This window comes from Scyliorhinus torazame, chromosome 4, assembly GCF_047496885.1.
Source record: "Scyliorhinus torazame isolate Kashiwa2021f chromosome 4, sScyTor2.1, whole genome shotgun sequence".
NCBI classification, from domain to species: domain Eukaryota; kingdom Metazoa; phylum Chordata; class Chondrichthyes; order Carcharhiniformes; family Scyliorhinidae; genus Scyliorhinus; species Scyliorhinus torazame.
The window spans coordinates 149,111,596-149,126,200 of NC_092710.1; the positions used below are offsets into that span (position 1 = coordinate 149,111,596).

Below are 14,605 nucleotides of genomic sequence, written 5' to 3' on the forward strand. Positions count from 1 at the left end.
GGCCATGCTAAATTGCCCCTTAATTGGAAAGAATAATAATTGGGTACTCTAAATTTCTATAAAAAATAATTTATTTCATTGACGTACTGATTTTTCTACAAGTTTGAGTAAAAGAAAATGCCATGAGTGAGGTACAATGATGCCTGTATCATCAAGATTATGTCATCCCATTGTCAGATGTATCATCATATTTACCTCTGCTTATGTAACAAATGCATTGTTTTGCAAGGCAGTTTGTCAAATGAGAAGGCTTTTTTTTTCAATGTGCATCTATCTGACTAAATGTAGTTGATGTAAAAAAATGGTATTTCTGGTGAATCAAACACTTTCCCATCTCATTCAAGGCGTCGCCATCAAGCAGCCCCAGGTCAGGTATACCATATCTGTACCCCGGAAATATTGCTGTGGGAGAGCTCTGCTTAATGATCTTTCCATTTATGGCATCACCACGGTTTCAAAAATTGTTAAACTGGTTTAGAATTTCATTGTGGAAAACACCGATGAGCAGCAGAGGGAAGATCCTATCATCAGAGACAGGTTCAAGACTATAGATCCTAGGTGTTCCAATTTATGTAATGTACTTCTCAAGAAAAAGATATCTCACCTCAGAAAAATTTGAACTCAAATTCAAATCTCTTATTTGATTTAATTATGCATGTTAAAGTAAGATTTTTTTCAGGAACAGCTTGCTGTTCTCTTGTGAGAATGATATTAGACAGGGAATATGATGTGATATGTGTGTCTGTCGATTTATACACATATGCTGTCATTTTCCTTTATGACATCAGAAAAAAAATCATATAATATTATAACCCAGAAACAGGCTATTCACAGCCCCTCAAGTCCACGCTGACGATCTTTTCCATCTAAAGCAACCCCTTAATATAATCCTACTCTTCTGTCTGTTCCCCATGCCGTTTGATATTTTTGCCAAGTGGCTGTTGAATTCTCTTTTAGCACATTTTACGAGCTCTGCTTTGGCAATGGTTTGATGTAGAGAATTCACAAACTAATTTTTTTGGTCCCTTTCATTCTTTTTGCAGTTGAACTAGTTCTTTTCAATATGTACCTTGATCTTTTTTATGCTTTCACTACAGCAGAAGATGCTATGGTTTGAGATGAGCCTAGTTGATCATAAAGCATGTTCATTCCACTGGCTACTCTACAATTGTGTTAAACATAAGTGCTCTGCAGCTAATTTTTATAGATAATTACCTTTCTATACAAACTTCATTTTGAGAAACGCTAATGCTTAAACGTCTGAATATATCATGGCTGGAATTCCCTCGCCGTTGCGATTCATTTTTCCCGCCGCCATCAGATCCCCGCTCATGGGTTTCCTGACGACGCGGGTTGGTGGCTTCAATGGGAAATCCCATTGACGTGGCGGGATCCACCAGCGAATGGCGGGCCGCTGAGAACCCGGGGCTGGGGGAGCGGAGAATCGAGCCCCCTGTGAAGACTGTCATCTTATATTTCTTTGAATTTTTCATAATAGGCCCAATCCAAAAGACCAGCCAAGAAGTAAACAGAATGGGGCTTGCCTGTTTTTCAGAATATTCAACTGGTAAGCAGTCTATTACCATTGTAGATGCATAACTGCTGTCCTAAATATAATGCAGCTTGTGTTATGAAGATTGGTTGGTGATATGACGAGTGCCCTGTTGTCTGGTTCAGTTATTTAACCACAATTAACTCAGTTTGTTTTTCTGAAGTGTCTTTTTTCCATAATGGGCATCCTTTACAGGAACGAGCCTTGCAGCCCTAAGAGGGAGGCTGTCATCTCTTCCTGATGCTAGCCACTCTGCCATTGCAGTTCCAGCTGCTCTTGGACGACCGGTCCCAGGGGTAGGTTTTCGGACAGGTGTTCGCAATGTCCTGGGCTTTGGTATCCCTCCGCATGCTGAATCCCTGGGACATCACTGCCTCCGCCTGCTGCGGATCTTCAGGTGTGAGGTGCTCACCAGTGAGTGACTCAGAAGCCTGTCTACCAGTTATTCCCACTGAGGTGTGAATATCTGCGCTGGTGGAGGGGACGGGTGACAGATGTGCCACCTTCTCGATGCTTGTATCTGAGTTGTCTCCCTTGGAGCTACATGGGTCTGTGGTGTCCAGAAGGCAGGGCAGTGGTCTAGTTTGGTCGACTGATTAACCTACAAGGAAAGTGAGATGGCATTAGTGCATCACAGGGGCATTCTGATTGGAGAACATTGATGCTTGAGCTATGACTCTTGCGCAGCACAGTGACACAGTGGTTAGCACTACTGCCTCACAATGCCAGGGACCCAGGTTCAATTCCAACCTTGGGTGACTGTGTGGAGTTTGCACTTTCTCCCCATGTCTGCATGGGTTTCCTCCGGGTGCCCCGGTTTCATCCCACAGTCCAAAGATGTGCAGGTTAGTTTATGGGGCTACGGAGATAGGGCTGGTTGGGGGTGGAGTGGTCCTAAATAGGGTGTTCTTCCAGAGGGTTGCTGCAGAGTCACTGAGTTGAATGGCCCCCTTCTGCACTGTAAGGGTTCTATGATTCTATGAGGCTTCTCACTTTTGTCTGCTGCCCCCACTTTGCCCTCAGCGCAGGTGCGGTCCTGCTCCTTGGTGGGTAACTCAAGGGCTCTTTCCTCAAAGGGCATGAGGCATCTGAGCTTAGGCATGACTCCAGCTGGCTGTGCCCGTTCACATTGGTTATGCTTGAGTTCATGCTGCAATGAGACAGACGGGGGGGGGGGGGGGGGGGGGGGGGGGGGGGGATTCTCCAATCCCGCGGCAGAGTGTCCGCGTTATTGTAAACGCCGTCACGTTTTACGACGGTGTGAACGGGCCGCTCCCATGTCTAATTCTGGCCCCTACAGGCGGCCAGCACGCCGCTGGAGCAGTTCGCGCCGCGGGATCCGCGGATGCGCAGTTGTGCCGGCGCCAACGAGAACATATGCAGTGGCGCCGGCGCCGACACGAGCATGCGCAGCGGCCTCAATGTGCCGGCCCCGACGCAACATGGCCGGGCTACAGGCCGGCGCGAAGGAAGGAGGGCCCCAGCCACAGAGGCCGGCCTGCCGATCGGTGGGTCCCGATCGCGGGCCAGGTCACATCGGAGGCCCCCCCACCCCCGGGATCGGAACCCCCCCCCCCCACAGGCCGCCACCCGACCCTTACACGCCGAGGTCGCGCCGGCCCAGGGCAGGTTAGAATGGCGCCGGCGGGACTCGGCTCTTTTCCTACGGAGAATCGGCAAGCCGGCCGCGTAGAGCTGCCCGTGACCGGTGCCGCGCCAACCACCCTGGCGCCAATGGCGCCAATTCTACGCAAAATGTGGAGACAGGACGAGGGAACACTAACGGACAGTGACATGTACACGGATGACAGAAAAGCGTAGCGACCCTGGGGGAACTCACGGACAGGTTACAACTACCAAAAGAGTTTGAAATGAGACATACACAGATCAAACACTTCCTCCATAAGGAAATGACAACATAGCCCAGATACCAGGACATCCGCTAATTTTTTAAAAATACATTTGGGGTATTTGGAGTATCCAATTAAGGGGCAATTTAGCCTTACAAGTGAGGGTGATGCCAAGTCCAGAGGTGGCGATCTTTGCTGTGTCAGAAGACCCGGGAGCCCATGGGGTGAGAGAGGCCGATGTCCTGGCCTTTGCCTCCCTGGTGACCCGGAGACGGATCTTACTAGGATGGAGGGACTCGGAACCCCTGAAGTCGGGGGTGAGGGTTAACGACATGGTGGGAGAAAATTTAATTCGCCTTGAGGGGTTCGTTGCAGGGGTTTGCTCGGAGGTGGCAGCCGTTCATCAACTTCTTTGAGAAAATTTAAGCTGTCAGCAGGGAGGGAAGGGGAGGCATGGAAGAGCCGAGTAAGGACAGGAGAACCAACGGAGGGGTAGTTGGGGAAGGTGACACTGTTTGTGTCAGTCATGTTGGCTGGGGTTTGTGCTCAGAGGGTTTGTTGGTTATATTGTTGTGTTTTTGTTGAATTTTGACGTTTAAAATTGTTAAAATGATAAATGCGTCAATAAAATATTTTCTAAAAAGAGGGTATGGATCCATAAATGCCTTTACCAAAATGGTGTCCTGTACACTTCCTGTCTGAATCATCTTGAATCCCAATTTCAATCCTTGCTCAGTGTCTAAATAATGGGTGCTGCATGGCTTAATTTAGCCTCCTGCTGTACCCAATGTGCATAAATTATTATATGAAAATAATTTTGAAAGAGGGGTTTAAAGAAGGAATGTTTATATTGATTTTTACTTGTTTTTTCATTCTGGCATTTTCTAATGAGATTCTCTCGAGAGCTTGGTGTAACTCGCCAGTTATGTTGTTTCAGAAAGTATGGGCTCGTGTGGAATCTCATTGTAATGGATTTTCGACGTGTAAAAGATGCATCTCGGATTTGGTGCAGATTTATCAGCATTAAACCTTTCAACATAGATTCTTGAATCAGTTTATTTGAAAGTTGGGCTTTATTCTGTTTGTAGGCCTTACTGAGGAGCTGAAGTATTTCCGATAAAATGTTTCTTCCCATAATCACTTAATATTAAAGTGAATATAACTTGCTGCCTTTTTTTGACTTTTAGGAACACTTTAAACCTGACCTTAAACCTGCTGCCCAGTTTATATTCCCAGCCATTGCTTTCACGTGGGGCTGATTTTGAAGATCTCTCCACTCCAGTGACCTGTGCAGTTCCAAAGTTGGAAGGTAAAGGATGTGAACCACAGGAAGAGATGTTCACAGAAGAAATGCCTGTGCAGGTAGGTTGAAGCACCTTTCTTCTGTGTAGGCAGCCCGCATTAGGCTTAGTATCAGATCTTGGTACATGTGCTTTGAACTGTGAGTGCAATTGCAGGATGGTGAAGGGCCGAACGGAACACCCTGGTTGCTTCAAAGTCTTCAGTGTTGAAGCTACCTGCACTTTCTGTGGATTCGTCCAAAAGGTTCCAATAGCACAGAAAAAATAATTCAGGCCCAGTCCAGAGTGCACGTAAGCCTATAAATGAGAGGGACTGTAATAGGGTATCCAATATAGGATTTGCAACAAGTGTCTTTTTTTCCCAGGTCTCCGTCTTTTCATTTTAAAAATAAATTTATTGAAACTAATTATTATTTTTTCCGATTAAGGGCCAATTTAGCGTGGCCAATCCACCTACCCTGCACATCTTTGGGTTGTGGGGGTGAGACCCATGCAGATACGGGGAGAATGTGCAAACTCCACATGGACAGTGACCCGGGGCTGGGATTGAACCTGGATCCTCGGTGCTGTGAGGCAGCAGTGCTAACACTGTGCCACCATGCCGCCGGTCTCCTTTTCACATTGGCTATTGCATGCACAGTAAATGTAGGCGTGACCACAACATTTATGCTTCTGATTCAGTTAAGTTTCTGAGTAATGGTGAACTCTAGGAGGTTGAAGATGGCGGAACACCAACCCTCCAAGTTACACGCAAACCTGACCTGGAAATTTATCACAGTTCTCATCAGTGATTCAAAATCCTGAAACTCCCTACCTTACAGTACCGTGAGTGTACCTACACTACACGATTACAGTGGTTCAGGAAGATAGCTCATCACCATCATCTCAAGGGAAATTAGGGATGGGAAATGGACACCATGGCTGGGATTTTCTGCAATACCTCCCTACGCACCCCCCGCCCTAGGTGGCGGGTTTTCCGACGGCAGAGGTGGATTGCCATTGGCCGCTGGTGGGACTGGAATCAATGGCTACTTGCTTTGCTCACTGGCCACGCCACGGGGAAACCCGTCGTGAAGGTTACCTTCAGTGGGACTGGAAGATCACGCTGGCGGGAAAGTCTGAATAAACCCACCCCATGTCTTGTAGTGATGCTCACAGCTCATGAACGAATGAATTTTTTAAAAACCAAATGATCCACCTCTGCTGCTGTGGCACCTGGAATTGTTGGTAAACCTGGAGCCTGTCGGCGAGATATTTGGTTTCACTTCACATTTTGTTTATTGAATTTTCTAGTCTGTTCCCATCCCTGGGTTCTTTTCCATGGAGAGACAGATTTCATGACCCTCGGATCTGCTACACCGCCAGCCTGCAGGGAGTGAGGTGGCTCCTGTTGGATCACAGTGCCTGGGAAATCACACCCCAATGGGAGGGATTTGTGTCCTGCAGACCCCTGTCCAGGAACACCGCACCATATGTTGCAAGGGGTCCATCAGCACTCATCAGTATCCGATATCAGTGAACGAGATGTGCTTTTACCTGGTGCAGGTCCCAGCTTATGTCTACTCGGGAGTTCTTTACCTAACATCCACACTGGCCGAGGAACTGCTTCATTCCAGAGCTAGAGATGTTTCTCTGCTGCTGAGGATACTGGGAAAAGAGTTTGCCATTTGTTTCATCAGCTGCCACCTCACCATAACCTCCATGCCTTCCGTCTTAAGCTGCAAAGAGATTTGGTGCATTTTAGCATGTCCATGGTTTGAAATTTGAGAGTGTTAAAGGTTCAAGGTGCAGCTTGAATTTGTTGCAACGTCAGTTATTTGGTGTGGTCAATAAACATTCTCTCTTCACTGGTGTCTGTTTGTGCAGGACTCGATATCTGCTGTCTTTCTTTTCAAAGCTCACCAAGTTTCCACTCCAAGTTGTTGCTTTCACTAGGTGCCCAATTTCAAGATCTGTCAATCCCAGTGACCCATGCAGTTCAGCAGATGGTGGAAATTAAAGAATGTGAACAACAGAAAGAGGAGCCGGTGGAGGAAATGCCTGTGCAGGTAAGCTGGAGTCGTTGTATGCAGCCAGTGTTCGGGTAAGGTTTTGGTTGAAGGGATTTGAAGTGTGGAAGTGATGGCAGTATGGTACAGGACAGGATAAAGCATCATGGTTGTTTGAAAGATTTTAACGTCGAGACATTTTGCACTTTTCTGGGGATTTTTCAAGTACATACCCATATCCCAGAAATGCTCCTTCAGGCACTGGGTGACGGGAGATGTATAAAAATATTGGTCTGATTCCTTTCTCTCTACTGGCTAGGCTTCAGAGAGAAACAAGCTGGCAGCAAAGTTAAGATAGCTAAACAAATCGAGCTGCCTGCTTGCTGCTCAAGTTCTGCCAATTCCAAATTTTCTCAGGACCTCAGTTTAAGTTGGAATGGGCGACGCCTCATTTTTATTCGCAAAATGAACTCCAAGGACATTGTCAGGACCTCGGTGCCATTTTCATCCTCATCTGCATTGCTGCCACCCTCAACCCACCCGCAAACACTGGCCGCTACAAGTCTAGAGAACGAACCTTCGCTTCAGTTAGGGAAAGATGAAAGTCGGTCTGCTCTTTATTTTTACTGTTGGTCACTCTCATGTTTTGAACCTTAACAGCTTCCAATATGTCCCCTCCTTGTTGGCAGGATTGGAAACATTTCCCTGCTGCTGTAAACTGCTGCCTCATTTCACTCCCCGGCACTTTCACCCGTCCCCTCTGAGGTGCTGCACTCGGCTGATTTCTGATCAGCTGCCCCATCAGATTCCCCACCCTCCCAATCATCGAGCTGCTGATGAACACGGTGATTAGTGCTGGCAGCTCAGCTATTCAGTGTAAATGAGGCCTGACCACAAACATTGACTGGGTGAAGCAGCTGGACCCGCCCACAGCCCACCCAATATGGAAGTGGCCCCGAATTTACCTTTGAACTTTGTGTTTGAATCCAGTTTCTGATGGGGTGAGAAACTTCTTATGCTGCATCCTATATGCAATTCATTTGCACAGTTTTAACATGATTCCTGGTGAATGAGAGCCCAGAGCATCAGGTTGGCCATCTTGGAAAAAACGCAGGGACATTGGGCCAGAATTTCAAAGTGGGACCGGTAACCCAATTTGTGGATAAATTCTAAATCCTGATCTCACACCTCAGGTACGTTGCTAACGTGATCCTATTTTGAAGTGCAAATGCTCCAATTGGGCAGAAGGGGAGCTCATCACCCAATCAGGCCGCTGTATTGCCACTGAGATCAGCCAGCTCCTCAGCGTACCAGTAGCATTAACGGGAAGAAGAGTGACCATAAGGCCGAAATGGAGGTAGTGGACATGTCCCAGCTCAAGACTGCCATCAATGGACACTTTTTATCCAGTTAAAAAAGAACTTTCTGATCACCACACTCTGAATCTGACAGTTGAGAACTAATGTGCACCAGACTGTTCAGGTTCACCAAAATCCCTTTTGAAATTTTCCCTTCCTGGCTCCTTCGCAAACTCCGAAAGGAGGTTAATGGACTGCTGTTTGGAGGCGAGGGGGTTCCTGTTCCTTCCCATTCCCCTCCTCCCCCAGCACTTTAATAATTGTCTCGGGAGCATTGGAATCCAGAGACGATCTCTGGGCCTCTGACCTTGTGCACCAGGTGCCGACCTCCCAGCGTTTGAAAATTTGGCCCAGAGAAAAAAATTAAAATGCTGCACTGGCATAAACCAGGATTCTGTTTTGAAGTTCAGGGGACCTGTAAGTGTTTCATGTGCTGATTGGTTCAGTGATAATATGTGTGTTCCATCTCTCACCAATAGAGTAATCTTCCTTCCACCTTATTTTGCATGAGGAAGGCTGTAACGTCAGTCTTCATCTGGCACTGCATAGGGACATCCCTCTCAAATACATTCTGAAATTCTGACATTGCAATGTAAGAAACATAAATACTCTGCCATATGGGAGCTTGTTAAAGAATTCGACCAAGTTAGTCAGACTGGGTTTTTCCTTAACGAGTTCATGCTAACTTTCCTTGATTAATCTGTGCCTTTCAATATAATGATTTACAGTGACTCTTAAAAATCTTTCCACTAATTTGGTCTTCAATCGAGGTTAGGTTGACTGGCCTGCAATTACTTTGGCTATACCTTCCTCCATTTTTTGAACAACAGTACAACATTAGTAGTCCTCCTGTACTTTGGCGCCACACAAGTCGTCATAACGTATTGGAATATGGTAGTCAGAGCTTTTGCAGCCTGGGATATTTTTCATTATAAAGGTAAATGACCACTTGGATGATCATAGTCAGCATGGATTTACAAATCGAAAATCATGTTTGTTGGGATTTTTGAGGATGTTACTAACAAAATTGATAAAGGAGAGTTGGTGGACATAGTATATTTCGATTTTCAGAAGGCTTTTGGATAAAGTCCCCACAGGAAGTTGATGAGCAAATTAAAAGTACATGGGATAGGAGGTGGTATACTGGCATTGATAATAGGATTGACTAACAGGCAGAAAACAGAAAGTAGGAATAAACGGGCCATTCTTGTGTTGGCAGGCTGTGGCTTGTGGGGTACGGCAACGATCATTACTAAGGCCCCAGCCATTCACAATATCGATCAATGATTTGGATGTAGGGACCAAATGTAATATTTTGAAGTTCACAGATGATACGAAAGTAGGTTGGAATGTATATTATGTGGAAAGTGCAAAACGACTACAGGAGGATTTGGAGAGACTTGGTGAGTGGGCAAGAACATGGTAGATGGAAGGTATTGTGGAAAAATGTGAGGTAATGCACTTCGGTGGAAGGAGCAGATGTGCAGAGTACTTCCGAAATGGTAGGAAATTAGGAAGTGTCGATGTACAAAGGGACCTTATGTCCTTGTCCATAAGCCACTGAAGTCTAGCATGCAGGTGAAGTAGGCTATTAGGAAGACAAATGGAATATTAGCCTTTATTGCAAGAGGATTTGCGTACATGGCTAGTGAAGCCTTGCTTCAATTGTATAGAAGCTTGTTAGACAGCACCTAGAATACTGTGTTCAGTTTTGGTCCCCTTACCTCAGAAAATATATTATTGCCATAGAGGGAGTGCAGCAAAGTTCGCCAGACTTGTTCCGGAGATGGCGGGACTACCTTATGAAGAGAGATTTGCCAAACTAGGCCTGTATTCCCTAGAGTTTTGATGAATGAGAGGTGATTTAATTGAAACCTACAAAATACTGAAATGAAAAGAAAGGGTAGATGCAGGTAAGATGGTTCTCTTGGTTCGGGAGTCTAGAACCAGGGAGCATGATGTCAAAGTCAGGGGGAAGCCACTAAGGACCGAGATGAGGAGAAAGTTCTTTACCCATAGGGTTATGAATCTTTGGAATTCTCTACACCAGAAGACTGTGGAAGCTCAGTCATTGAGCATGTTAACGGTAGAGATGGATAGATTTCTGATGAACAATAACGTTAAGGGTTATGGGTATTGAAGTTTCCGATCAGCCATGATTGTGTTGAATGGTGGAGATGGCTCCACGGGCTGAATGGCCTACTCATATTCCTATGGGTGGGATTCTCCGGTCTCCCAAATGCGTGTTTCTAGGCAGCACCTGTTCACTGGTCGGTGGATTCTCTGCTCCCACCGCAGTCAATGGGAATTCCCATTGAAGCCACCCACGCCCCTGGGAAACCAGGGATGCGCTGCTGACGGGACTACAGGATCCCACCGCCAGAGAATGGATGGAGAATTTCGGCCTATTTGGACTTGGTGACATATCCACTTCCAAGGATGCTAAACACCTTCACATTTCCTCCCTCATTATATTTATCACATTCAATATTTCACACTCCTCCTTAACAACAATGTTTGTTTCATCGCTCCCACTTTAGGCGGCACAGTAGCACAGTGGTTTGCACTGTTGCTTAACAGTGCCAGGGACCCGGGTTCGATTCCCGGCTTGGATCACTGTCTGTGTGGAGTCTGCACATTCTCCCCATGCCTGCGTGGGTTTCCTTCGGGTGCTCTGGTTTTCTCCCACAAGTCCTGAAAGACGTGCTTGTTAGGTGAATTGGACATTCTGAATTATCCCTCAGTGTACCCGAACAGGCGCCGGAATGTGGCGACTGAGGGATTTTCACAGTAACTTCATTGCAATGTTAATGTAACCCTACTTGTGACAATAATAAATATTCTTATTATTGTGAAAAAAGCCGCAAAACAGTGCTTCACGGCCATGCTCACATCTTCTGACTCCACAAATTAGTTATCTTTTTAGTCTTTAATTGACTCTACTCTTAGTTATCTTCTTGCTCTTTGGGTTTCCCTTGTTTGCATTGCTGTTTTTTTGCTGGAGTGTAAATCGCACAGCAGTGCAGAGAGAATCAAATCAACTCTACGTCTGTTTATTTGCAGGATCCAGCGGCCTCCACTTGTGTTTCAATTGATAAAGTGCCCCGCAAGCGATTGGCTGAAACACCAATCAATGAAATTGCACCTAAAAGGTTTTCTACTGCCTTTCATTTCTCGTTTTGAGTAACATTTAATAATTAACAACTGCTGAAAGGTTAAGTTAATAAAGGAACATGTTCATTTGGAGACTTTCCATTAGTAGCTTGTTAAAAACATGTATTTTCATTATGTCCAATGCTTTTGTATTACCATAAAAGCATTTATTTAATGAGAATGTGGTAAATTGCTGAATAATAAGGACGCTCTGTGAATGAATATAACTCCACTTTATATTCCATCTGATCGTAGGTCACTCTGGAATGTTACATCAACTTTGTAACAGAGTTGGAAAATTACACTTCCACCGCTCTGTGTCCTGGTTTCCACCCTGTTCTCTGTTCAACTTTGGATATGCTCCTTCTGTCAACTACTAATGAAGCTGTCACTGTTTAATTCTGTTTAACATCACTTATGCCACTTCTAAATTCATATTTATTGCAGAGTATATTAATGTCCTAAATCTAATGGTAATCATATGACCAGGTATTCTTGAATTCTTTTTTAACTGCAGTAAAGCTTTTTGCAGCTGTTTTTGCATGAGCTGAAGTGCTGATTGCGAACATTTCTTGTCACACACAATGGCCAAATTATCATTGTATACAGATTGCAGACTTGTGAAAATGAATGTAAAAGTTTCAAAGGTTTTATGATACGCTACAATAATTATACTCATTTCGGCTGTTACTATTTTACAGAGAACTAAGTTGCTCAACCTCTTGTTCCAAAGTACAATCAGTACACACTCTCAGGACAGGCTGTAAAGACGTGATAAAGAAGAGCCCTCGACCAAATAGGATCAGCACTGGTCACTTCACAGCATGGGGTGTCGAAGATAATGAAGTCCTATACTACATGCTGGTAACCTAGATAATGGCTGCTGAATCAGCAATCCACCCTGTCATGGGTTAAAAGCCTTAATTTAATAGAAGTTTTTGTTTTCTATGCTCCTGTGTTCCAAACCACAAGCTGGTAATTGATTTTTGCAAAACATTTATTTTAGTTGGAAAATCTAGTTCCTGAGCCCATATTGCTGATGATTCAAAGCTAGGTAAGGAAAGTTAGCTGTGAAGAGGACAGAGGGCTCCACAGAGGGGTAGAGGTAGGTTAATTGAGTAAGCAGACGTTTGGCAGATAGTGTATCTCTGCTTTTTCAAGAAGAATAGGGAAGCAGCATATTATTTGAATAGGGATAAAGTGCAGAGGGCTCTGGGTGTCCTGGGTCATGGATCACAGAAATTCAATGTGCAGGTACAGCAAGTAATTAGGAAGGCGAATGGAATGTTGTTTATTGCAAGGGAAATGTAATATGAAAGTACTACCGTTTTACTACAGCTGCACAGGGCACTGGTGAGAGACCTGGGGCGGGATTCTCCCCTACCCGGCGGGGCGGGGGGTCCCGACGGGATGGAGTGGCGTGAACCACTCCGGCGTCGGGCCGCCCCAAAGGTGGGGATTCCTCCGCACCTTTAGGGGCCAAGCCCGCACCAGGGAGTGGTTGGTGCCCCGCCGGCCGGTGGACGACCTTTGGCGCCACGCCAGCTGGGGCCAAAGTGACTCCGCCGGCCAGCGGGAGCCCACGCATGCGCGGGAGCGTCAGCGGCTGCTGCCGTCATCCCGGCGCATGCGCATGGGGGGGTCACTTACGCGCCGGCCATCGCGGAGACCTACACGGCCGACGCGTGGTAAAAGAGTGCCCCCACGGCACAGGCCCGCCCGCGGATCGGTGGGCGGGCCAGGCCACCGTGGGGGCACCCCCCGGGGCCAGATCGCCCCGCGCGCCCCCCCCCCCCCGGGGCTCCAGGTGGGGGGGTTGGAGAATCCCGCCCCACATATGGAGTACTGTGCACACTTCTCTTTTCCTTATTTAAGAAAGTAGTTTAGAGAAGGTTCACTTGACTGATTCTTGGGATGAAGGTTTGTCTTATGAGGAAAGGTTGGAGTTTATAAGAATGAAAGTAGATCTAATTGAAATATTTCAGATTCCGAGGGGGCTTGACAGACTGGAAACTGAGCGGATACGCCCCCTTGTGGGAAAGACCGGAACTGAGGGGATGCAGTTTAATAAATAAGGGCCAGGATTCTCTGAACGCGCCGTCTTGGAGAATCGGTGTTGACGCCGAGAACACCGCGATGCTGGTCCGATATCGGGACGCGATTCTCCGGCAACCAGAGAAACGCTTCCAGCCGCGCGCGTGCGGTCGTCGCAGCGCCGGCCGGGGGCCGTTGAAAGAGTCCCCCGCTGCGATTCTCCGCGTTCGACCGGCCGCGTTCCTGTTGAGTTCCGCTTGCGTGGTTCCCCTATGGTTCCACCCAGCGGGAGCTCGGACCCGCGGCCGCAGTGGCCGTCCTGGTGGGGCAGCGTGGGGGGGATTAGAATCTGGGGTGGGCCTCCATGATGGCCAGGCCCGCGATCGGGGGGGGGGGGGCTACCTCCTTCCGCGCCAGCCCGCTGTGTGGCTCGGCCATGTTGCCCGGTGCTCGGACCCGCGGCCGCTGTCGCATGTGCGGAACAGCCGCGCGCATACGCGAACCCCCGGCGAGCAGTGCAGGGCCGCGTACGGCAGCTGGAGCAGCGCAGAGCACTCCAGCGCCTTGCTGCCCCCCTGTGAGCAACAGAATCGCTGAGCCAAGAGGTCCATTGATGCCGGCGAGAACACTTAGCCGCATTTTCAGAGAATCCCGGCCACGGGGTCTCCCATTTAAGATGGGGATGAGGACCACTTTTCTCTCTCAGTGGGTCGTAAGTCTGTGGAAATCTCTTCCCCAGAGGGTGGTAGGGGCAGGGTCATTGAACATTTTTAAGGCAGTGGTAGATAGATTCTCGGGAAACAAAGGAGTTAAAGGTTATTGGGGGAAGTGGAGTTGAGGTCACAATCAGATCAGTCATGATTTTATTCAATGGCGGAGTAGGCTCAGGGCGGCCGAATGCCCTACACCTGCTCCTAATTTGTTTGTTTGATGTACGTATGGATGTTCATATTGAAGAGTATACCAATTACTATCCCGACGGCAGCTTGTTTCTGAGAAAGAAGCACTCTCATATTAAGTCAACCATCTGCGTTGACTTAACTAGTCTGAGCAAATGCAGAAGTGGTGCTCCCGCAATTGACCTCTGCAAGCAAAATAGGTCAGCATTCCCATTTCTAATCATGGGACAGCCAAGCTGACGTGATGTGGATGCTGAAGGATGTCAAGCGAGGACTGGGTCAGGCAGAACTGTGCTGTCCTCTACAATTCCATAGCTATCTGGTGCTTACCGTTGAGCAGGGTGTCACGCAAGAGTGAAGTGTAGTTGAGCAAAGTGTCGGAGAATCTCAACTGTTCACCAGTGATGGTTTCAAAATATTTATATATATATTTTTAAAGTTATAAGCATCCTTTCAATATACATAAAGCG

General features: G+C 47.0%; 1 protein-coding gene across 4 annotated transcripts in view; it reads left to right on the forward strand.

The window, feature by feature from the left end:
* The first annotated feature begins 295 nt into the window (after window positions 1–295).
* The window catches only part of LOC140410525 (uncharacterized), a 66,158-nt gene continuing 51,848 nt past the window's right edge, over window positions 296–14,605 (forward strand). Inside the window, exons 1-6 of one of the 4 annotated variants that reach the window (XM_072498736.1) lie at window positions 296–367; window positions 1,499–1,567; window positions 4,590–4,764; window positions 6,639–6,751; window positions 11,113–11,201; window positions 11,904–12,066. In XM_072498736.1, coding sequence (XP_072354837.1) covers window positions 6,689–6,751; window positions 11,113–11,201; window positions 11,904–12,066 — 315 coding nt within the window. In that variant the 5' untranslated portion in view covers window positions 296–367; window positions 1,499–1,567; window positions 4,590–4,764; window positions 6,639–6,688. Of the gene's footprint in view, window positions 368–1,498; window positions 1,568–4,589; window positions 4,765–6,638; window positions 6,752–11,112; window positions 11,202–11,650; window positions 11,692–11,903; window positions 12,178–14,605 lie in introns of those variants that run through there. The other 3 variants (XM_072498739.1, XM_072498738.1, XM_072498740.1) reach the window with 3 other exon arrangements.